A 25,593-nucleotide genomic window follows, 5' to 3' on the forward strand; every position below is an offset into this window, starting at 1 on the left:
CACATTGGATCCCACAACCTTAGCTGAAAGATTAGCTACTAATATTCATTAAAAGTAAATCAATCAAGTAAAATGTATTCATAAAGCTTACAAAAGTGTTGGATGAAGAAGATGATAAAGCTAAAAGAAATCTCTTAAATGCTTCAACAACCAACAGTAAATGACTCCACAAGAGTTTATGCCAAAAACTGCAGGATAATCTGAACCAAAACCCTAGCAAATCTATTTATAGCATGTCCAAAACGGGAACAATTTCCAGACAAAAATGCCCCTGTGCATCATGTGCGAATCGCACTTAGTATCGCAAGTGCAACATGCGAGTCGCATGTTGCACAAAATCATCGCATGTGTGACATCTTATTCATCAGTTGAGTAGAATGTGCGACACCAGATGCGAGTCGCATGTGCAACATGCGACTCGCATGTGGCGTCGCATGTGGTGTCACACATGGTTTCTTATTTAGCCTTCTCTGTCAGCAGATGCTGCGTCAGATGCGATTCGCATGTAGTACATGCGACTCGCATATGCTGCCTTTGTTCAGTTCAGCTGACTTTTTGCTTCATTTTCCTTCATTTTGCTTCCAGCACATGTTTTTTCTACAAATTGTCCCAAAAACACGAGAAACGACATCAAAAGTACTTGGGGATGTACAAAAGACTAAGTAGTTGGTGTCGAATATGCCGTAATTTCACGACTCATCATGTATGCCATGCATATATCCTAATACAATTAAAAAATAAAATAATATGAGTGGGTCCAACTTTTTTATTTTTCACTCTCTTAATTATTATTTTTTTATTTATTTTTTGCCACGTCAGCATTTGGGGTGAAAAATAATTGAAACGTAAGTTGTTAAGGGGGGTAAATAAATAGAAGTTAAGTTTAGTTGCTAAAGTGAGTTTTCGTGCAAGTTCAGGGTTTAAAACATGTCTTTTCTCATATATATATATATATATATATATATTGTTCAAAACACGATTAATATAACATTATAGTTTGTGCTCCGTATCTAAAACTTTATTATATTAGTGTTTGCTATGAATACAAAGTCTGCACTTTTTTTTTTGACATTGTTTGTTTTTTTCTTATGGGATTCACTTTTTTTTTATATTGCTTGATTTTGTCAATATGAGATACTATGTTCAAAACACGATTAATATAACATTGTAGTTTGTGTTCCGTATCTAAAACTTTATTATATTAGTGTTTTCTACGAATAGAAAGTCTGCACTCTTTTTTCTTTTTTACATTGTTTGTTTTTTAATATGGGATTCATCTTTTTTTTATATATATATATATTGCTTGATTTTGTTAATACGGAGTCCACCTTTTTTTTCCGTGAGTTTGGAGATGGTGAGTTCGACTTTATTATTTTTTTTTTTAAATATTGGTTGGTTCTTTTTTTTTTTTTTTAATATTGGTTGATGTTTAATATGAGGACCACACTTTTTTTTAAATGCTTAATTGGTTGGTGTTTTTTTTTGAATTTTTTAATATTAGTTGGTGTTTAATATGGGGACCATAATATTAGTTGGTGTTTAATATGGTGACCATACTTTTTTTTTTAAATGGTTAACGGACGACGAAGCATGGGAACATTTTACTTGTCATGTTATTTTTTACACGATTTTTTAAGATATTGTCAATTAGAATTATAATTTCACTAATTTACCTTATTAATTATTTGATCTCCATTTAATATTATTTTTTATTTTATGACATTAATCTCTTTTCACATTTATTAAAGTAAGAAAAAAATGAAAAAGTAATTAAATTTTATCTTATTTTAATATATAAATATTTTAAGTATATTGCTGTACAATAATTGCATTTGCTCCCACTAATGGGTTGATACGCATGTGGCAATAAATCCATCATTATTGATTTAATTGTTTGATTTTCTAAGCACTTTTGTATTTTAAGTATGTTGATGTACAATAATTTCATTTGCTCCTTCTAATGGGTTGATACGCATGTGGCAATGAATCCATCATTATTGATTTAATTGTTTGGTTTCTTAAGCACTTTTTTTTAACATTATTTGTTTTTTTAATATGGGATTTACGTTTTTTTTTTAAATATTGCTTGATTTTGTTAATATGGAATTCACTTTTTTTATTTTTTTTAATTACTGATTGGTATTTAATATGGGGCTCACTAAATTTTGTCAAATGAAAAAGGAAGACTGTGTAGCCCTTGCTTAAAGTAAATGAGCAGTTAAAAGAGGAAGCACCAAAATGATATAAAACAAAACAAAGTAGTAATTTATTTGAACTGTAATTCGTATATTTCAGTTCTCAGCTTTAGAAAATAGCTAAAACTGTCAATTGTAATTGCAAAGTAGAGTGGAGCCCACATGACCAAAAAGCATTTGTCAAATGGTAGTAAAGAAATCAAGTGGGCCTACATTTTTAAAAGGAATAGTACTTAAGCGTGTGAGGTGAAAAAATCAAGTGGGACCATACTTTTAAAAGGAATAGTACCTTACCCATACATTTGAACTTATTTACGTAAATGCCATTACGGACAACGAAAAGGGACTAACCGGTGCTTCTAATATAGTACTAGACGGCTTATACTCGTGCTGCGCACGGGCCCAACACTTTAGATTATAGTGCATCTATGTGTATGTGTGTATATATATATATATATATATATATATATATATATATATAGAGAGAGAGAGAGAGAGAGAGAGAGAGAGAGTATATGTTATGTTTAAAACATGATTAATATATCATTTTAGTTTGTGCTCCGTATCTAAAATTTTACTATATTAGTGTTTGCTACGAATACAAAATCGGCAATTTTATTAATATTTTTTAAAAGAGAAGACTTGTTGTAGAAATTGATTTTCTATCTAAACGAAGAAATACTATTTTTTAATTGTTCTCGGTTTAGCTCATTTTACTTGTCATGTTGTCTTTTGTATTAAATCCTATCTTATTTTAAAATATAAATATTTTAAGTATATTTAGTGAACATAATAACTTGATTTTGTTAATATGGGATAATATGTTCAAAACACGATTAATATAACATTGTAGTTTGTGCTTCGTATTTAAAACTTTATTATATTAGTGTTGGCTACGAATACGCATTGTGTTTAATATGGGACCCACATTTTTTTTTAACATTTTTTGTTTTTTAAGTATGGGATTCACTTTTTTTTTTCAATATTGCTTGATTTTGTTAATATGGGGTCCACTTTTTTTTCCCGTGAGTTTGGATGTGGTGGGTTCCACTTTTTTATTTAATACATGATGATGTTTAATACGGGGCCCATAATGTGGGATTCATTATTTTTTTATATATTGCTTGATTTTGTCAATGTGGGATACTATGTTCAAAACACGATTAATATAACATTATAATTTGTGCTATGTATTTAAAACTTTATTATATTAGTGTTTGCTACGAATACGCACGGTGTTTAATATGGGGCCCACATTTTTTAAAAAAAATATTGCTTGATTTTGTTAATATGGGGTTCACTTTTTTTTTCCCGTGAGTTTGGATGTGGTGGGTTCCAATTTTTTTTTTTAATAGTGGATGGTGTTTAATATGGGGCCCGCATTTTTTTTAATATTAGTTATTGTTTAATATATATAGGGCCCACAATTTTTTTAATGGGCCTGTTTAGTATGGGGCCCATTTTTTTTTTTTTATATACTATGTTCAAAACACGATTGATATAACATTGTAATTTGTGCTCCGTATCTAAAACTTTATTATATTAGTGTTTGCTAAAAATACAAAGTCTGCACTTTTTTTTTTTGACATTATTTATTTTTTTAATATGGGATTCATTTTTTTTTATATATATATTGCTTGATTTTGTCAATATGGGATACTATGTTCAAAACACGATTAATATAACATTGTAGTTTGTGTTGCGTATTTAAAACTTTATTATATTAGTGTTTGCTACGAATACGCACGGTATTTAATATGGGGCCCACAATTTTTTTAACATTGTTTGTTTTTTTAATATGGGATTCACTTTTTTTTTAATACTACTTGATTTTGTTAATATGGGGTTCACTTTGTTTTTTCCCGTGAGTTTGGATGTGGTGGGTTTCACCTTTTTTTTAATACTGGATGTGTTTAATATGGGGCCCACATTTTTTAAAATATTAGTTGTTATTTAATATATATGGGGCCCACAATTTTTTTTATGGGCCTGTTTAATATGGGGCCCAAATTTTTTTTATATGTACTATGTTCAAAACACGATTGATATAACATTGTAATTTGTGCTCCGTATCTAAAACTCTAATACATTAGTGTTTGCTACGAATAAGCATGGTGTTTAATATGGGGCCCACCTTTTGTTTTAACATTGTTTGTTTTTTAAATATGAGATTCACTTTTTTTTTATAATACTGGTTGGTATTTAATATGGGGCCCACAATTTTTTTTAAATATTAGTTGTTGTTTAATATATATGGGATTCACAATTTTTTTTTTACAATTTTTTTTTAGGGACTGTTTAATATAGGGCCCAAAAGTGTTTGTTTTTTAATGGGGCCCATCAACGGACGACGAAGAGGGAGGACCAAACTCCCTCTTCTAAGTAGTAGTAAAGTAATATATATATATATATATATATATATATATAATACAAAAGATTTTATCATGATCAATTAATATGTAATTAATGCTACATTACAATTTATCATTTTAGTATAATAAATTAGTATTTATTGATGTATAAACTAGATCCAAGTAGATTTTTCTCTACATTTTAAAGACAATACAGTGATGTGTATATATATATATATATATAATACAAGAGATTTTATCATGATCAATTAATTTGTAATTAATGCTACATTACAATTTATCATTTTAGTATAATAAATTAGTATTCAGATCCAAGTAGATTTTTCTCAACATTTTAAAGGCAATACAGTGATGTGTGTGTGTATGTATGTATCTAAACCCATGTACATTTCTTTGTTTGGTATAATTCTTCGCATTTCAGTGTTTAGCTCATTTATTCCTCGCTAAAATTGCTTCTAATACATTGTACAATGATGTAAATCCTCCAAAGGAATGAAAATTTAGTACTAACACTGCATAAAAATAAAACAACATTGGAAGTAAAATATTGGAGTCCCATTCTACTATATCGTTCCATTGTATATAGTAGAGATATTGTTTCATTGTATAAAATGTTTATTATTGAAAACATATCTTTATTGAAGGTAATAAAATTATCTCATCTTGATAGTCACAGGAAATATCATGTGTTCATCCTAAAAACTCATGAGGTACTTACTGATTTAGTATTTAGAAAATATTAGCACTTTCTTATAATAATTTCATGACTATTAAAAATATACCGTGCACGCAAACAAAAAGATGATATTGAAAGATGCATGCCTATATATTCATGTCATGAAAATGGACATTGAACCATTAAATCTCACGAGATGAATATTATTCAAGACCATATAAAGAGATTATAATTCAAACTATGTGGGATTTACCGATCTCGCACTTGAAAATTTATAGTTACGTTATTGCATTATATTTTGATGGTGAAGCTGGTGACATTTCAGCAGAATAGTCCTACAATTTTGCTTGTAATTCCTTCTCTGAAAACTCTCATGTGTTGTATTAAATTTGTGTAGTAGTTAGATTATTCTTATGTTCAATTTGCTCAATAAATTTGGACCATTACGCTGTATATCCTGGTTGGAAGCTCTGGTGGGATCTGTAATGGTTTCGTAATTAGCATATATGTGTACCTTTTAGTATATGCAGATAAAATTTGCAAGGAAATTTAAAGTGTTCTAAATTTAATTGTATCTATACCACTTACCTGTTAATGAACTACAATCAAATTTCTTCACGATCCAAATCTAAGGATCGTGAATGGCACTTAGCGAGCAACTATTTATGCCAAGCGAATCGATATCATCTTAGTCAAGTACCAAATAACAATTTTGACGGTCTTTCTTTAACATAAGTGCCACTCCCCAAAATCCACCCTAGACGTGACCGGCATTCGACGTCATGAACAACATCGAAAGAACCTTATTAATCAATAACGTCAAACCCTTTTTCGATAATCTTTCATTTATTTTATTAAACAAGTGATAAACAACTAAATAAAATTTAAGATCACAATTATGAAACAAAATCAGCAGAAGTCAAATCAAATACTTAGTTAATAAACGTGGCACAAATGCCCCAACGAGTCATATGAAACTTCGACACACTACCCACAATCTGATAACTATCTAAGGAGCTTCGAAGATAATGAGTATGTCTAAATCATCAGGACGCAGCCCGAAACTAAAATACGAAAGTAAAAATAGAATGGTGCCCCACGAACAATCATGTGGGCTCACCGAATAGTCTCGAAAGCAGCAAGTTCTCTTAAGTCGTAAGCGTATCACGAACCTGCTCCTCAATGATACCTAACATACCATCAAAAACAATAATGGTATGCCTGAGTACTGGGTACTCAGTGAGTGTCTAAGGGGCCATAGTTAACAAAACAAGATATAATGAATAAAATCAATAAAATGATGTCAATGAAAATAACAGTTCAAACCCAGGAATAAAGTGAGTCAGCAATATTAAAGAGTCATCAAAGAATTCAACAATGATAGATACATTAACTTAACTCCTTACCATTTACCAGGCAAAGTATTTCATTGACGAATTCACTATCACCACAAGCCACTCACAGGCAACAAGATACGAAACAAGCCACTCACAGGCTAATCAAAGTACGAAACAAGCCACTCATAGGAACATCAATCAATCGATACTCTGGGTTAGGAAACCAAGGAGGCTAATCGTCCTCTGTACTAGCACAACAATAGATACTCCGGGCTAGGAAGCAACGGAGGCTAATCGTCCTCTGGACTAGCACAGCCATAGATACTCCAGTCTAGGAAGATACAGAGGCTAATTGTCCTCTGGACTAGCACAACAATAGATACTCCGGGCTAGGAAGCAGCGGAGGTCAATCGTCCTCTGGACTAACACAGCAATACTCGTATCGATACGTTAGGATCCATAACGGCTAATCATCATCTGGACTAGCACAACTTTCCCATACAGGCCCAAACACAAACAAAATACAAATCATGGCATATTACCGAATCATCAATTATGGCTTAGAGCCGAATCTCACTTCTCAAGTCATCATCTCAAAATAGAGGCATTTCAAGTCATAACCGATTTAGAATCTTATTCAAATCTCTTATTCAATTTCAAGAAACCCATTCAACAACAAAACAAGTTTAAGGTCCAACCTTTAGAAAAATAAGTTCAATCATCGAATAATGGGAAAAGCGAGTTTCACAAAGTAGTATAGTTCATATAAGGTTCAATGCAGGCTTGACCCTACACACGCATGAACTTGTCTATAAGAAATCATCTGTAATTTCAAAAGAACTTCCACCAAACAAGATTTATAACTTATACAAACAATCAAGGAAGGATTCTCAAATACAAATCATGCTTTCACAATATAAACGTACTTTAAAAGTAGACAACTTGAAAAAAATGATTTTTGAAATATAGACATACTTCAAGGAAGATTTTGGAAATCTAAACATACTTCAAGAAAGATTTTAGGAAATCTAGACATACCTCAAATCCCGCTAAAAAGCACTTCCCAAGATTCAATAATCACACTACAATGGTTTTAGATGAAAAAGATTAGAGCTTTAATCTAACTCTACTCATATACCCCTTTAAAAAAAAAAAACTAGGGTTTTTATGTCTAGAACGTGTTCTTGAACACTTCATGAATCATTCATGGATTCTAATCCATATAAAAACCTACATTAGTCTAAACCCTTCCAATAACATTATAAAAATCAAGGATCATACCTTTTTGAAGGAATCTCAACGTCTCCAAACGTCCCTTTCTTCTTCTTCTTCTTCTTCTTCTTCTTCTTCTTCTTCTTCTTCTTCTTCTTCTTCTTCTTCTTCTTCTTCTTCTTCTTCTTCTTCTCTTTCTTGGGTTTCAAGAATCTAGGGTTCTTGAAAGATGAACTAGTGTTAATTTGATGCTAGATTGATGAAATAATGATAGGAATCGATCAAGAACTTACCTTATATGTTTTGGGGAAACCCTAGGGTTGTTTCCTCTCAAAAAGTCGGCCAAAATGAAGTGGGAATGAATATAACGAAGTTAGGCTTTTATAAATTTCGAAAAAAATCGCTTCAGGCATAAAATGGCCTGGTGCGTCGCCCAGGGCGGCGCACACAGTGTATCCATTTCGACGACATCAAAATTTTGAGTTTGCTAAAAATTTGGTCAGGGGCGCCGCGCACGCCTAATTTTTACATTGCACAGACGATGTTCATAAAATGGGCATAACTCCTAGCACAGATCTCCGTTGGAGCTGGTTAACCTACCGTTGGAAAGGTATTTTGAAGACCTACAACTTTTGTTGAGGAAGATTTCCCAAATTTCCAAGCTATTTTCACGAAAGTGGCTTAGAAGTTAGACCTACTGAAATTTAGACGAGTTTGAGAACTCTTACGAACTTCACTATTTGGGTTGACTTCAAAATGACTACTTATCGTCCAAATTCATCCCGAATGGATTAATATAGCCAAAACATCATCTTATTACTAGTTTTATACTTTCACACATAACCCAAATTTACGGGGTGTTACAATAAGCATCCCAATAACCCTTATAGTCCACCAAAAAACAATCCACCCAATACAGAATATCCACAACTATCAACAATAACAAGAAAATATCTCAAAGCTCAAAAATCTCAAAAATGTCCAAGTATCGAAATTTGTCTCCCACGGACTAGTCAAGGAGCTTTTAAATCACTTTAACTAAACACAACAATTGCCTCGAACCAGATTAGAGAGAACCCGTTGGGACACTAAATCTAGGATCTTCACAAAACAGAAAAAACAACAAGGGTGAGCATAAAACCAGCAATATCATCAACCCATCCTGCCATCATTCCCCGTAGAGCAAGTTTTAAAAATATAATGCACTAAATTAGCAATAGGATATACCTATATATCTATTCAATATTGTAATAAAGTAGCAGGTAAGACATGTAGCACATAGGTATAACTCAATCACAACATGAGCTCATATCATGAGCTCTCCAGTATCAAGTCCACTAGACGGATCACTATACACTATGTACTCTTATGGATTTCAAGTGATCCATTAGACTGATCTGCATAGGCCCTACGAATACTCGGAACTCGTTTAGACAAAAAATCCATGGGGCCTTATGGATACTGGGAATCCGTTATATCAAATAGTCTTATATTGATATCAACTCAATAAATTAGCATGTACAATACATGGTACGAGTAATCATGCGATCAGATATTGTCATAAAAGACCTGCCAGGCAATGCATATAAAAATGCCAACTATCCTTAGCATGATACTGTTATATATAAGTGTTCAAAGCTGTAAATTACTCAAACTTTTTTTTTTAAAGTTGAAGACAGAAATTAGATGAAATAGAAATTTTCGAGCCCACAAGTTTCTTGTGTGTCCTTAAGAAACCTAATCCGCTCACAGTTGCCAAGGTTAATGGATTAATTCTTCCCAGGATAGAATGGAAAACTATTCTGCAATAGAGGCAATGCAAATTGCAGAACTTTAGCGAATTCAAATGGTGATAGCAAATCACACTGGACACTTACGCTTTTGGTTTGGAAAATATGTAGAATGCAGAACAGAGAGGGGAGTAAAAACGAAATTGCTATTTTTAGAAAATTTCTAGTAAAGAAAAATGAAGCAGAGCCTCGGAATTTATAGCCACAGGTGTGGGAAGACATAAAAATAAATTCCGTGAATTTTTAATTTAAATTATCACGGAAAATATCAGAATTACGGAAAATAAATAATGGCATTTAAAAAATAAATTTGGTCCAAAAAGATTATCAATCAATCAGACCGAAGCCAAAAGCCAAGCGACGACGACAGCGCGAGGGGAGGTCCTCTTCTTAACCCTTTATGAGCTAGAGGATGTGCTTCTAAATATAAGCACACACATATCACTTTCCACCATCAATGTGGGAGAATGATCACTTGGAAAAGTTATATTTCCAAAATTTCACTTCCCTCCAATTTTGTTTCCCTCAATTTCCCAATTCACACTTGATCTTTAAAGCTCACTACTTGGTGACTTTACTAAATCCCAACTGATACATTTAAATCTCTAAGACATCATGCTTAGTTTATTAGAAAACAATAGTCATGTTTAGTCTCAATAAAGTTGTGTCTCGGTAATAAGAGTGTATTGTTTACCCCGAATTTGGGAAATCAATTGAATTTGTATTCGGGTATAGGATATGTGCTTGGATCTTGATATATGTTTGATAGTGGAAAATAAGTGTGTGAGTATTTAGTAATAAAACGGCTAATAACGATAATTTGCTCGATTTGCTATGGACATGAACATTTAGAAGCTATGTTCAATACCTAATGGAAGAAGCACAACATAAATGGAAACAAATGGCCTTGGCCGGATCAGATATTGAGGGAGAGAGATTGTGTATATGAGCTCTTTTATTATAAATGTTCTTGGAAAGTAAAGGAGTCAACCCTTACAAAGGCGGGGGATGTGCTCTATTTATAGTGGTGCCTCTATGGGCCTCTTCCCATACAAATGATTAGAATAATAATAAAAAGGACAGCTCTGAGCAGATTTGGTGGGATTAGGTTGGCCGTACGATCTAACGCACGCATGGTTGGTGGTTGACCATGGCAGGACGCTATCGATGCGTGGCAACCGCGTAACGGATCTCCCGGATCAACGACCATGACCAAAACGGACTAACGGCCAGGATCTCCCAAACTAACGGCCACGATTTCCCGGACTAACGGTCACGATTTCCCGGACTAACGGCCACGATCAAATGGACTAACGGCTATGATCAAACGGACCAGCGGCCACGACCAATTCGGACCAACGACCCCGGTTAAACGGACCAACGGCCACGATCAATTCGGACCAACGGTCACGAATGATCGGGTCACCGGGCTTGGTCATTCCAATGACGAAGAAGGCAGATCAGTCGGTCCCCTCGCTCCACCGGTTTGCCTCGCATCCGGTTTTTACCGTATACAGATAGCCCCACACTTCCCGGATCTCCGATCTATCGGAGTAACGGGGAGTGGATAACTTTCGAAACCGGTGGCCCTGTCAGCTCGTCGTTACCTTCTTATTTCTTCGTTTTGAATGTTTGCCATTATTTTTGTCATGATCGTTGGTCCGTTTTAGGACAGGTTGACTCATAGTCGTTAATTCACCGTGCCCATGGGACTTATTCGATGCTTCATAAGTTCAGATGTCTCCGAATTACGATAGGCATTTTCTTTAGGGTCGGTATTTTTTCAACCTTGGCAAAGTTTTTGATGTAGCAGTCCCCGTTTTGGGGGAATTTGCCGAGCTTTGGCTTGGGTCATTGTGACCTTGTCGCCTTTGTCGAATTTCAGGCACAATCCTCGATATAGAGTATGTGAGTGGGGCAGTGCCGGAATACGGTGGTTACCATCGGGGCGAAGTCCTTTTAATAGAAAGACACCCAAGATTTTGTTATACCAGCTTTTGATAACTTAGAGTTTGCAATTGTTTGTATATATGAGAATTTTAATTCCTTCTGCCTTTGTTGTAGCAAATATACAACAGGACACGATTCGTTACGATCGTTTGGTCCTTACATCGAAGGCTATGGCCGGTGACCGGGCCTTAGTTTTGCCGTAGCAAATGCTAAATGGGACACGATTCATTATGATCGTTTGGTCCTTACATCGAAGGCTATGGCCGGTGACCGGGCCTTAGTTTTGCCGTAGCAAATGCTAAATGGGACACGATTCATTATGATCGTTTGGTCCTTACACCGAAACCTAATGCAGAAGGTCCGGTCTTGATTTTGCCGTAGGAAATATTGGGGGGACACGATTCATTTTGATCGTTTGGTCCTTACACCGAAACCTAATGTAGAAGGTCCGGTCTTGATTTGTTGAGCTCCTCCGTTTTCCACTAACCGGGGTAAACCTCGATGTGGGTATAAGTCCCCTAGTGTTTATCCGAGCTGCAAGATCAGGCGAGCGCTATCAAGTCCCCACTCGTAGGCCGTGATCCCGAGTTCCCGGCCGTTTGTCCTTATTTTTGTTAAGTAACACGTTGTACTTGTTGCTTCATTAAAAACCTTGTCGAAAAACCCATTTTGGGACAAAACCGTACTAAGGAAAAGAGTGCAACACGCGTTTTCAGACCTAGATCCTAACTTTATCCGGTACTTGACTTCCTGCAAAAAGAAAAAGGTTAAACATGAGGTGTCCATACCTTAGCAGTAATATCCCTTCAAATGAGCCACGTTCCGGTTGTTGCACAATCGCTGCCCGTCCACAGATTCCAGCTGATACGATCCTTTGCCCGTTACCTCGGTTATCTTGTACGGTCTTTCCCAGTTCGGACCCAGTTTTCCTCCGTTGCGATTCTTGGTGCTCAAGGTATCTTTCCGAAGCACCAAGTCCCCAACTTAGAAATGTCAAAAATTGGCTCTCCGATTGTAGTACCTTTCCATTCTCTGCTTCTGGGTTGCAATACGGACCAACGCATTTTCGCGAAGTTCATCCGTGAGATCGAGTTTCACAGCCGTGGCCTCCTCGTTTGACTCCTCAGTGGTATACCTGAACCGGGGACTCGGCCCGTTTATCACCCCCACCAGGAGAAATGACTCGGGCCATCCCTTGATTTTTCCGACCTGAAGCTTGGTTTTCGAGAGTATGGCCGATACTTTTCCCTCAATGGTCCGGCCTCCGGTTCGTAACTCTTTCGTGATCTCTCTGAGCTTTTGTTCATTTTTACGGGCCCCGGGGGAAGCTCGAGTTGGTCATCCTCTATCTGAATTTTTGACTCGTATCGGTTATGGACATCCGCCCAGGTCACAGCCTCGTATTCCAGCAAGCTTTCCTTTAATTTGAACGAAGCCGTCGAGCTCTGAACATTGAGCCCCTTTGTGAAAGCTTGTGAGGCCCATTCCTCCGGAACCCGGGGGAGCTCCATTCGTTCCCTTTGGAACCGGTTGACAAATTCACGCAATAGCTCCTCGTCTCTTTGGGCTACACGGAAAATATCCGCCTTTCGAGCCTGCACCTTTTTGGCCCCGGCGTGTGCTTTTATGAAGGCATCGGCGAGCATTTCGAAAGAAGTGATTGAATGCTCGGGCAGATGATCGTACCAAGTCAATGCTCCTTTTGACAGAGTTTCCCCGAACTTTTTCAGCAACACGGATTCGATTTCATCATCTTCCATATCATTGCCTTTTATAGCACAGGCGTATGAGGTCACGTGTTCGTGAGGGTCCGTTGTGCCGTCATATTTTTGGATATCCGGCATTTTGAACCTCTTCGGGATCAATTTCGGAGCTGCACTCGGAGGAAAAGGCCTTTGGATGTACCTCTTTGAATTCGGCCCTTTCAAGATAGGCGGAGCCCCCGGGATTTGATCCACCCGAGAGTTGTATGTCTCCACCCTTTTTTCGGTCGAGTCCACCCGCTTCGCCAATGTTTCGAGCATTCTCAGAACCTCGGTGGATGGACCAGCTCCGGAGCCATTGCTTTCAACCATCCGTGCCTCATCTCTTCTGGGTTCAGCAACACTCTTCGCCTTTTCCGGGGTCGTTTTATCTCCTCCATTCTGCAGCTGGGCTATTGCGATTCCCTGTTCGGCAATCGCCGCTCTCTGTTCCTGCAACATTTCAAAAATTAAACACAAGTCAATATTATCATTCGGGGTATCCGGTTCTTTCTGGACTTGTGTCCCGGACAAAGTAATTGAATTATTAGTATTTAAAGGGTCAGTGGGGTTTGGCAATCCTCGTGGCCCACTGCCTTCATTTTCGGCCACGATCTCGTTGTTGTTGACGTGACCAGATTGCCCACTGTTAGCCATTTGGTCCGTTTTTTCAGAGACGGACAGCAGATGTTTCTGATTTTGATGGGTAAGATAGAGATCAAGATCAAAGACCACTATTATCCTAGCCCCACGGTGGGCGCCAAACTGTTTACCCCGAATTTGGGAAATCAATTGAATTTGTTTGCGGGTATAGGATATGTGCTTGGATCTTGATATATGTTTGATAGTGGAAAATAAGCGTGTGAGTATTTAGTAATAAAACGGCTAATAACGATAATTTGCTCGATTTGCTATGGACATGAACATTTAGAAGCTATGTTCAATACTTAATGGAAGAAGCACAACATAAATGGAAACAAATGGCCTTGGCCGGATCAGATATTGAGGGAGAGAGATTGTGTATATGAGCTCTTTTATTATAAATGTTTTTGGAAAGTAAAGGAGTCAATCCTTACAAAGGAGGGGGATGTTCTCTATTTATAGTGGTGCCTCTATGGGTCTCTTCCCATACAAATGATTAGAATAATAATAAAAAGGACAGCTCTGAGCAGATTTGGTAGGATTAGGTTGGCCGTACGATCTGACGCACGCATGGTTGGTGGTTGACCATGGCAGGACGCTATCGATGCGTGACAACCGCATAACGGATCTCCCGGATCAACGGTCATGACCAAAACGGACTAACGGCCAGGATCTCCCAGACTAACGGCCACGATTTCCCGGACTAACGGCCACGATCAAACGGACTAACGGCTATGATCAAACGGACCAGCGGCCACGACCAATTCGGACCAACGGCCCGGTCAAACGGACCAACGGCCACGATCAATTCGGACCAACGGTCACGAATGCTCGGGTCACCGGGCTTGGTCGTTCCAATGACGAAGAAGGCAGATCAGTCGGTCCCCTCGCTCCACCGGTTTGCCTCGCATCCGATTTTTACCGTATACATGTATAATTAACGGCGATAGCCCAAATTAGCAAATGTAACCTAGCATGCACTTCCCTCACAACACACTAAAAGTATTTGAGAGCCAAATAATGTAAGTATCAAATCATGACGCTGAAAAAGAAAGTTTCAAGAAGTTAAAGTCTCACTTCCAAAATCTTTTTTAAAATGGCAAATCGCTTCAAAAGATAACCTTCAATATTCTCAATATATTCAAAAACATACTCCCTCCGTTCACTTTTACTTCTCCACAATGGACTTTATACGTCTCTTAAGGAATAATAAATGAAGTGTTTAATTTACCATGATACCCATATTAATTAATGCATATTTTAGTGAATTTGAAAGATGATTTGAAATGAGCAATTTACTATGGATAAAACAGGAAAAAAGAAATTATAAGTGACAAGTAAAAGTGAAAATTTGTTTTTAGAATACTGGACAAGTAAAAGTGAACGGAGGGAGTAAATAATGACCTAAATTAGTCTAGGAAAACTAACGTCATAGAACACCTCGGGGTCGAAGTTAACTCTTGGTCAACTCAAACATGCCCGAAATTTGAAATTGATTACATGCACACGTTACCCATAAACCATAGAGTCTAAATCTATAATCAAATTCCAATATTAATAACATTTGATGTTTCAAATCTCAATTGTTTTTCAAAGTCCAATAATCTCCATGCTATTTAGTCGGCGAATCCCTTAATCACTCACATATTCAAAAACTCATTTGGCTTAAAATGTTACTAGGCACAATATGGTAGAGTTTCTGTTTCATTAATATATATATATATATATATATATATATATATATATATATATATATATATATATATATATGGTCTTGCTAACTTACAACATGAAGATTGTAAGATAACAATGTACCCATTTTTTAATTTACCAAAACATCCTTATTTTTATTTTTTTACCGTCGCATTAAAATTATGGGCCTTTTCATCATTTCATCAAAACCCCCCAATTCATTTCCCTTTCTCCACCCAAAACTCCAGCCCTCGATTACATTTCTCTCTCCCGTGAAAAGTTTGAGCAGCATTCAAGCAATCGCAACTTTTAATCATTTTAAGAGTAGCAACCACATAAATCATTCTTCTGTCTTCATTTTCAGTTACACACGCGTTTGTTTTTATTTCAAAGATTACATTTAACAATAAATGCTGAAAAATGTACAGAGCAAAATATTGAAGAGTTTCCACTACTAGTCCGAAATTGAAGTCGGTAGTGGTGGTTATAATGGAGTTCCATCAAAGGACCCCAGTTTTGCAAATTCTAGAACTCAGTGGCGGAGCCACTCATGGCCAAGGGTGGTCACCTGCACACCCTTGGCTAGAAAATGATATTAGTATATGAATTAGATATTATAGTTAACTGGATATAAATTAAATTTTGAACACTCTTAAAATTATTGAGATAGATAGCTTAGAGGTGAAGGGCGTTCAATTTTACCTAAAAGTCACGGTTTAAAGCTTGCGTCAAACGTTGGTCATCTTCTTTCTTTAAAAGAAAACATACAAACAATGTCTAAAGCTACTTGGTTGATTTGTATTTGCACTTATTTTCTTCCATGTTCCGACTAAACCTATTTGTATTTGAGTTATGATTTGCATTTGGTTTATTCCTATATTGGTTTGGAGTTACGTTAGACTCATTTGTTGAAGCTTCTTTAGACTTTCTTCTTTCCTTCTTATTTCCTAGAAAAGAAGAAGACGTATTGTTAAAAAGAAGACAATGAGATCTAATAGCAAGTTAGCTACCACTTATTATTATTTTTTTAAAATTGTTCCTGTGAACATTTTAATTATTCAACTTTGTTCTCTTTTTTTCTTTTTTTTTTCAAAGAAAATTAATTAGTCGTTATCTTTCGCTTTGTAATATTCTCGGAATGCTCCTTGTTGTTCTCCACTTGTGGGATTACGTACACTGGGTATGTTGTTGTTTGTTGTTGCTGTCATTTGATACTGTAATCACCTTAAAAGTTTTCTAGCAATGAAATTTATCAAGAATAGCTTGCAAAATCAAATGGACCATAAATTTTTAGGCGGGTGTGCAGTGATGGTGTTAAAAAAATTTCGTTGTACTCATTCATCGAAAAAAAATTATATACTCGTCAACATTTGAACAACCTTACCAAAATTTCTGGCTCCGCCACTGCTAGAACTACATATCTAATGGTAAAATTATACCCAAAGAAAAAGGGGAAGAAAAAGAAATAGCAGATGAAAAAGAGATGGGTTGGTTCGTCAAAAAACAAGTGAAGAAGAAAGTTTTGAAAGAGATTGATGAGAAGGTTTCGCGGGATAATGAAATTGAGGGGAATTGGGAAAGAGAAAAAAATAGAGAGAGAAACGAGAAAGACATGACTAAATTCTTATACTCCCTCTGTCTCAATTTATGTGGCATCTTTTGCTTCAAGTATACCAAATTGGTGTGTATATTGTTCTACAATACATATACATAATTCATACATGGATGAATAGAACAGATACATTATTTATACAATGTATATATAATGTTCAAGTACAATAGTGTATATAATGATAGAGAAAAGTTTAATTTTTTCCCTCCACGTGATGTATATTTATGTATAATAGTGTATATAAGATTTTAAATAGTGTGAAAAAAAAAATAGAAGCATTTAAATGCATGGGGAATATGTCTCCAAACTCGAAAAATGCAAACACAAAACTGTTATTGATAGGAGGGAAGTATAGAGAGTGCCTGGTTGGAAGGACAATATTTAATAGGGATTTGATTTTCTTAAAGCTTGATGTCAAAGAAAGATCTTGATATACGTTCTGCATTATTGTACTATTTCACCGTTTAAATTGTCAATTGATATAAATGCTTCTTCTTATACCAATTGTTATATATATATATATATATATATATATATATATATATATATATATATATATATATATATCATTCTTTTTAAAGCCTTTCTCACTTCTTGGAAATAAATTTACAATTCATACTATGCATATGGAGCTTAAGTCAGCTGGTCAAATCTTCATTTTTGTTTTCAGGGTCTGTGCAGCCCGACCCTGCTGATAGGACAACTCAACATCTCTTTTTTAGAACTATTATTCCCATTCTTTTGAGTCACAGGAACATGTCTCGATTGAATATTTTATTTCGTGTCATAGAGATTCTGTAGACAAAATAGTATTGTTTTGAGTTATATTTCTATTGTCATTCATGTGGTATGCATAATGATTGGACATTCTCTTTTAAATGAAAAGTGATTGGTTAAAAGATTGTATTTTTATTTTGGTTTTAAATTGCTCAAATGATGGTATTTTGTTTTGAAAACACGTATGTATACATCAAGCATATAGATAGACTTTTTTTGTACGAGTTGATCCGCTCGTATCGGGTAGAGCTATAGGTGCCGGTTGCATGAATTGAGGGTGTGACACTGTGTTAGGTAACTTGGTGTTAAGATCTCATAATCGCATACCTAGGTAAAATTCTTTAATTTAAAATAAGCTTGATTTTTACTCATTGTAGCTTCTTTTAAGAACTCATTATTAATATTAACTACCTTTTTATTTAATTATATTTAGTAGTTAATTAACTTTTCTAAATTACAAATGGAAGCTATATTAAAAATACATATCCAAACACATATATCTTTTTTTTCCAATCACTATCCATTTCAGATTTTTCATTTATCAAAATCCTAAAAAAATCTCTCTCCCCTTCTCTCAACCACCACCACCATGGCCGCGCCGCCCCTCTCTCTCTTTTCCCTCTCCCTCTGTGCTCACCCCTCTCTTTCTCTTTTCACTCTATCCGGTGAGGCGATGGCACAGATCTGGCCGTGTGTATTGTTGATGGTGGCGGCGATGGCACTGATTTTGAGATGGCGGCGGAGAAGATGACGTGAAGGTGGAGAGATTAGGATTTTGTTAGTGGTGGAAAGATTAGGTTTTTTTTTTTTTTTTTATGGTGGTGGTGTCTCAGATTTGGGTTTTTAGTGGTGGTGGTGGTGTCTCAATTTAGAATTTTGATGGTGGTGGAAAGATTAGGGTGTTTGGTGGTGGTTGTGTCTCAGATCTACATCTCACAAATATACAATTTTTGAATGTATTTGTCTTTGTATTTTTTGAGTGTATTTTGTTAATAGCCAAACACACTGTTTTTGAATGTATTTGAATTTTTTTGTCTTGTATCTGAATGTATTTGTTGAAATCCATTCAAATACAAGAAAATTTGAATATATTTGGCTTCATATGTAGTTAGAATGTATACAATGTATTTGAAATACATCAAAGAAATACATTAAAAACAAAAAAAAAAAATCAGTAAAATACATAAAAAAAAATCACTGAAATATATAAAAAATAAAAAAAAGACACGGAAATACATTATAGCAAAAAAAAAAATCACTGAAATACATCAAAAAAAAATCACTGAAATACATAAAAAAAAATCATTGAAATACATTAAAAAAAATATATTAATATCTAATTTAATAGCTCCACCGTTAAAGGCTAAAATCAAGGATCCTATTTTTTTTTACCGTGTTCTCATGTATTTATTGGCAGCAAATACACACGAAAACATACACTATTTTGTCAAAATGTAGCTATAAATGATAATATTTAAAAGGATAGCTACAAATGGTAGGAAACTACAATAAGGTAATTATTTAAGTAAGTTATTTTTTATTCAACACTACCCAAGTAGGAGATTGAGTTGGGCTGTCTTCTTGGGCCAAATTCATTTTGACAGGGGTCATTTGCACTTTTGTCCCTATTTTGTGTTGGTCTTTAATTTTTATCCATCAAAACAAATATCTTTTTCGTCGGGTATAAATTTATATTTTTGTATCATAATACCCCACAAGCTATACCCAACACCTTAAAAAACTTGTGTCCCGTCAGACATAAGTTCGATTGATAGAGGCCAAAAATTGAACACCAGCCCATTTGAAGGTCAAATGATGCAATTTCTTCTTCTGACAGCTCTACCACTGAAAATGTATCAAAAACTAAGGACCATATTTGTTATTCTTTAAAACTACGAGGACATATTAGTACAACATATATAAGCACAAAATTAGAAGTACAGTGTCAAAAAAAAACCAAGAATAGGGTTTTGTATAGAACTCCATAGCGAAAAAAATCAAGGTATATGTCACTATGCTTAATTGAAGTTTTATTTTACTTTAAATTTAACTCAAATTGATTTATGGGTTTGTTTTTTTGGTGTTATAAATTGGTAATTTTTTTTTTTTGAATTACAGAAAATGTCAGGAAAGGATCAAGATTATCGTATATTTGTGGGAGGGTTAGCATGGGATGTTACTGAACGTCAACTTGAGGGGGCTTTTGGTCGTTTTGGTAAAATTATTGATTGTCAGGTTTGTAAAAAAAAAATTCATGATTTTTCAGTTTTTGTTGTAATTTATGTGAAAATTTTGTCATTTTAAGGGATTTAGTGTATGTATGTGAAAATTTTGTCATTTGGATCTGGTTATGCCAGTTAATGGTTTTGGGATGCCTTAGATGGAATTGTATGAGGAAGGTTTTTTGTTCATTGGAATGTGAAGTTGCTGGACATAAATAATTGATTCTTTCAGCAGCTTGATTTTGAGGTTCACTTGTTAGACTATCCAAAAAAGCTTAGATCGGCTGCATATTAACAATGGGAAACACTATCAGTTTCAGTTGCAGCAGTAACTTGTTCAGAGATGAGTATCTATGCTGATTCACAATTCTGCTCTGGTGCTTTGAACTGGTTCAGCCATTAGCTAATTGTATGGTTTAGTAAATTTCAAGGGGCATTTATATTTTGGACTTTGGACTTCATGGAAGACGATTGGAATATGTGGACTGAGTGCGTCAATAGATGGTCTGTTTTGGTGGAATCACCAGTAATTTTAAGACTTTTTCCTGAACCGAAGTTAAATTATAAAGGCATAGCAGTCAAGTGGCAGTTACTGTCCCATAAATATGTTTAGTTTCGTGAAACATGTCAAATGTGGGAATAGAGGAGGTAAGTTAGCTCTTGATGTAAGTTGCAAGCAATCGTGGAATTCCGGGAAATAAGAAAAAAGGTTCAACCAAGAGATGGACTTTGAACCAATTTCAAAAGGGGGCTAAAAAAAAAGAGAAGGATTTTGAATATGCAGTTTAGCTCAGAGTCTAGTTCCACATTTCTTCAAGTCAGTTTGGTTGACAGTTTCTGTGAACGGCAGCCTGTTGATCTTGAAAGCTAGCAGGACCAATCTGACTGAAGGCTGTCTTTCCTTTTACTAGAATTTGAGTGTCATATTGTTATTGTGAACAGACACCAGATATATGAGTCTCTAAGTGCCTTTGCATGGTAGCAGCACTTTCTCTTTTTAGTCGATCTGCCAACTACGGTTTGCTACGTTGATTCTAATTCGTGATCTGTGATGTCCTTGTATTTGTAACAGTGTGAAGTTCTTTTGAATGGTCAGTGGATGATCCTGGGTGGTGGAACTTATGAGAGAAACATAACAACTTTCTTGCGTTTGCTTTAAATTTTATGGGGATGCTAAAATATTTACTTTCCCATTTATAACTACGACGGATCTATATTAGACGACATTCGGCGATACCTGTTCTTTGTTCTAAAGAAGCTACAGGGAAAAAGGTCGAGAGCTATGTGGTAATTAGCTGATCTCCTGCCTCTACACGAGCCACTTTCAAGATTGAACTTGATTCTTGATTTCCTGACCTTTTGAAGCCCTCTAGAAGCTGTTCTGTGCAGAGTCTGGATGCATTTCTCTCTCATTCTCTTTCTTGATCCCTCATTCTGTTTCACTTGGTGGTTTGCCACTGTCAAGATTGAACGTGATTCTTGATTTCTTGGCCTTCTTGAAGCCCTTTAGAAGCTGTTGCATGCAGAGTCTGAATGCACTTCTGTCTGATTCTCCTTCTATATAGATCATTCTGTTTTACTTGGTGGTTGAATGATCGTTTCGCTGTCGTGAGATGTTCTTCTCTTGAGCAATTGCATTGTCTTCCATATCGTGGACCACCAGATGATGACATGCTTTTGAAGACTCAGGAGTAGCGTTGCTTCAGCCAAGTTAGCACCTTCAGAATGGATTATCGCTATAGATTAGTTTATTAACAATTTGCTCTGTTCCCTCTGAATTGCATTTTGAAGGCTCAAAGTGGATTAGCTCTTTTGAGTTAGCTTTATCTGCTTTGATGCCTTGCTAGCAGATAGTGTAAGTGGGAAGGTTGAAAATTTTCTAGCTGGGGATTGCCTTAATGAGGATTAGCTGGGCTTGTGCTGGAAAAGATAGTGGAATGAAGATCAGTATTTTGAACAGTTACTGAACAAAAAGTCAAATGATGTTTGTGAGAAGTTTTACCAAGGAAATTTACCGGGAAAATGTCATACCACAGTATGCTTTGTCAGTATGGTGAACCCTTGCAGCCGTAAGCTTTGTTTGTATGGTTAACCACCTGTTCTTAGACACACCTCCTGCAATACTTTTGCTTGTCACTCATTAGTCTGGTTGAAGTAAATGAAGGAAGTTTATGGGTCCATCAAAAGTTCCAATGGGCATGGATAAGATTTATTCAAGAGGTTAGGAAGCCTTCTTGTTTGGTTTTATTGTTTTAGTTGTTAATGGTATTGATTACACTGGATACATGTGGTCTGAGTCAACCTAATGGGTCTGAGGATGATAATCTGCAGACCTGCAGATTTCTGCTGCCCAAGTAAGACTTCCTTCGCCAAAGTAAACTTTATATTCGTAGATCTTGCTTACTAATATGCTTTGGTTTCTTCCTTTTTATACTAATGAAGTGATTAAGAAAACTTACAGCATTCTAGGTTTACTACTTTTTATTTACTTACCTATGTTTTGCGTAGTTGTATGCGTAGTTATAGAATTGGAATTCAACTTGAGAATTGAAGTATATATTGAGTAAAGTAAAAAATTCAAAGTTGAATGCCAAGTGCAGAAGCAACCAAGAACTGAAGTGTTGCCTGATGACGTCACTCTAGCCACTAAGTGGGCAGAATGGTGCATTAATAAGATGTGGGTGTTCCGTATAAAAAATAGATGTGTGGTGTTTTATATTTTTAACCAAAAAAGAATGTCATGATATTGTGATGAAATGTTGAAGTCATCACATGAAATCTACCTCTATATGATGTATTTATCATGTAGCAATGATGAGAGTTGTTTACGTCGAACTTCTAGCATACCTTGTCTCGCTTAACCAAAACCAACTACTTTTTCCATTCACACTTCACTGCAATAAATGAATGTCATCAAGTATCAATCAAGATGAAAGTGAAGGGGTTTAAGAGAGAGTCCTAGAAATGGTCTGAAGCATTAAGGAAAGGAATGTACTTTCCATTTAGTTTTCAGAATTAACTTTTGATACTGATATGAGGAGCTCCAGATTGAACCTTTCTATGAACTTTGGAGTTTGTGCGTGTGTTCTTTGCGTATTTTGGACTTAAATTTTGAGTTGAACTGTTGGCTACTCAGTGTAAACTGTTGCTGTTGCAAGTTTAGACCATGTGTTGGTATGTTTTTCTAAGATGGATCACATCTGAGCAATTTGAATGGGCGGTGACCAGGTTATTGCATGACTCTGTTGAATCGGGGTGATGGTTCACCTTGAGATTGAGTGCTATTATATTTGCTGGGGATGGAACATGTAATTCGGTGTTCCATTATTGCTTCAAATAATCTTCCTACAGAAGACATTGTCAAAGAATGTTACGTTGCTTTGCTGTCATTTTGCTAATTGAGATATTATCAATTTTTTGGAGATATCATCAATAATTCTAGGCATGTAATTTTCACTGCTTAATTCTTCAGAATTTCCTTGTGAGAGTGAAGGTAAAAGGAACTCTCCTGTATTGTGCTCTATATCTGAAGTTCTAATCCTGACTTTATTCCTGATAAATATCAATTTTAATGTCATGTGCTTGAATATTATTACAGGCTTCTAAGAAGGTAGATTTTAGCTTGATGTGTTTTGTCTGGTGCTAGTTTCTAAATTGTTAGCACTGTAGGTTATGCTGGAAAGAGATACAGGCCGTCCTCGTGGATTTGGGTTTTTAACATTTGCAGACCGTGACGCCATGGAAGATGCAATCAGAGAAATGGATGGTAGGGAGATTGGTGATAAAGCGATCTCTGTGAACAAGGCCAAACCAAAGATGGGTGGTGAGGATTCTGACCATGGCTATGCTGGCAGTTACTTATCACGTGGCAGGGGTAGCTACGGAGGCGGTGACAGGGGTAGTTATGGTGGCGGTGACAGGGGCGGCGACCGGGGTAGTTATGGTGGCGGCGATAGGGGTGGCGACAGGGGTAGTTATGGTGGTGGCGACAGGGGCGGTGACAGGTCAGCAGGGCAAGACAATTGCTTCAGGTGTGGCCGCCCAGGCCATTGGGCTAGAGACTGTCAACTAGAAGGTGGTGGCCGTAGTGAACGTGCAGTATCCCCCCCTCCTCGATCAAGGTATGGTGGAGGTAGTGCACGTGGGGACCGTTATGGTAGTGACAATCGGTACACGGATGATCAATACGATAGAGGCCATTATGCTGATAGGGAGCGCTATGTTAGCAGAGATGATAGATATGGAAGCCGTGATCGGTTTGCCAATGACAGGTGTTATGGCTTAATCTTTTCCTCTTCTTGCTTGGTGTTTACGGATCTAATTTTTTTCCCTGTCTAACCAAAAATGACATCTTATGATATTTAGGCACCCTCCTGGTGGTGGTGATCGTTTTGCGGGCAACAGGTATGGGGTTTCTGACCGGTACGCGCAGAATGGTTCTGGCAAAGAGAGGGGTTTCGACAGGGATGTAGGCCCACGAGGTGGCGACAGGTACGCGGGTGGAGGACCAGCACGTTACGAGGGAAGAAGTGTCAGAGACAGAGCGGGACCATATGATCGCCCTCCTAGGGGAGGAGGACGTCCACCCGCCTTTGATCGTTATTGAAGGGCTAAATCTGTGATGTGTTCATCTATCCATGTTTGGATTTTAGCTGTCTTTTGTTATCTTGCACTTGTATGGAGAATTAGGATTTGATTAAATGTTTCACCAAAAAAATTAGGATCGATAAATGGCAGTTGCTTTGTCTTTCTTTCCAAGTAGCTAGCAAGTTAATATCTGTGATGCATCATGGCTATCATACAGGGTTGGCCTCATCTTGTTTTTTTGGCCGATTCTTCCTGTTTGTTGCTCTAGTAGAGGTTATGAACTCTGGTTTAATAATCTGTTATGATGTAAAGATGTTGAATTGTATTAACTGCGGTAGGGAAACATAAATCTTCGTTTTATTGCTAGAAAAAACTTCTGATTTTATATTCCTGTCAACAAATAGCTCCTTCCGATTTATTATATGTGTCTTTTAGTTTGACTAGACACAGTTTAAAAAGTACATGAGATTTTTGAATCTTGTGATTTTGTTATTTACAAAAAAAGGTGCACCAAAATGCACTTGGATCTTTTAGTTTTAACTTTTAAACTTTACATTTGAGAAGTTTACATATGGATACTTAACAGCGGGGACGATACCACATTTAAGCAAATTTATAAGAATCACAATTTTTATGCATAGAATTACTCTATATCTGAGTTGGCGAGACGGCATTATTGGAGTGTATCGGGCGAATTGGACGGATAATTACGCTTAATAGTTCGGCTTAATGGTTATCGGCTTTTAAAAGTATTCATCCGCTACCCAATTGATAAGATATCAGTTGG

General features: G+C 36.1%; 1 protein-coding gene across 2 annotated transcripts; it reads left to right on the forward strand.

The window, feature by feature from the left end:
* The first annotated feature begins 19,889 nt into the window (after nucleotides 1-19,889).
* LOC132616032 (glycine-rich RNA-binding protein RZ1C-like) lies at nucleotides 19,890-25,135 on the forward strand. 2 transcript variants are annotated; one of them, XM_060330642.1, is made up of 4 exons: nucleotides 19,890-19,999; nucleotides 20,116-20,232; nucleotides 23,889-24,490; nucleotides 24,585-25,135. In XM_060330642.1, exons 2-4 carry the CDS (start codon nucleotides 20,119-20,121, stop codon nucleotides 24,823-24,825), a joined length of 957 nt encoding a protein of 318 aa, XP_060186625.1. In that variant the 5' UTR covers nucleotides 19,890-19,999; nucleotides 20,116-20,118; the 3' UTR covers nucleotides 24,826-25,135. The 2 variants fall into 2 exon arrangements, with proteins under 2 accessions (XP_060186625.1, XP_060186626.1); XM_060330643.1 differs by lacking the exons at nucleotides 19,890-19,999; nucleotides 20,116-20,232 and adding an exon at nucleotides 20,534-22,573.
* The last annotated feature ends 458 nt before the right edge of the window (nucleotides 25,136-25,593 follow it).

This window comes from Lycium barbarum, chromosome 10 (genome assembly GCF_019175385.1).
Source record: "Lycium barbarum isolate Lr01 chromosome 10, ASM1917538v2, whole genome shotgun sequence".
NCBI classification, from domain to species: domain Eukaryota; kingdom Viridiplantae; phylum Streptophyta; class Magnoliopsida; order Solanales; family Solanaceae; genus Lycium; species Lycium barbarum.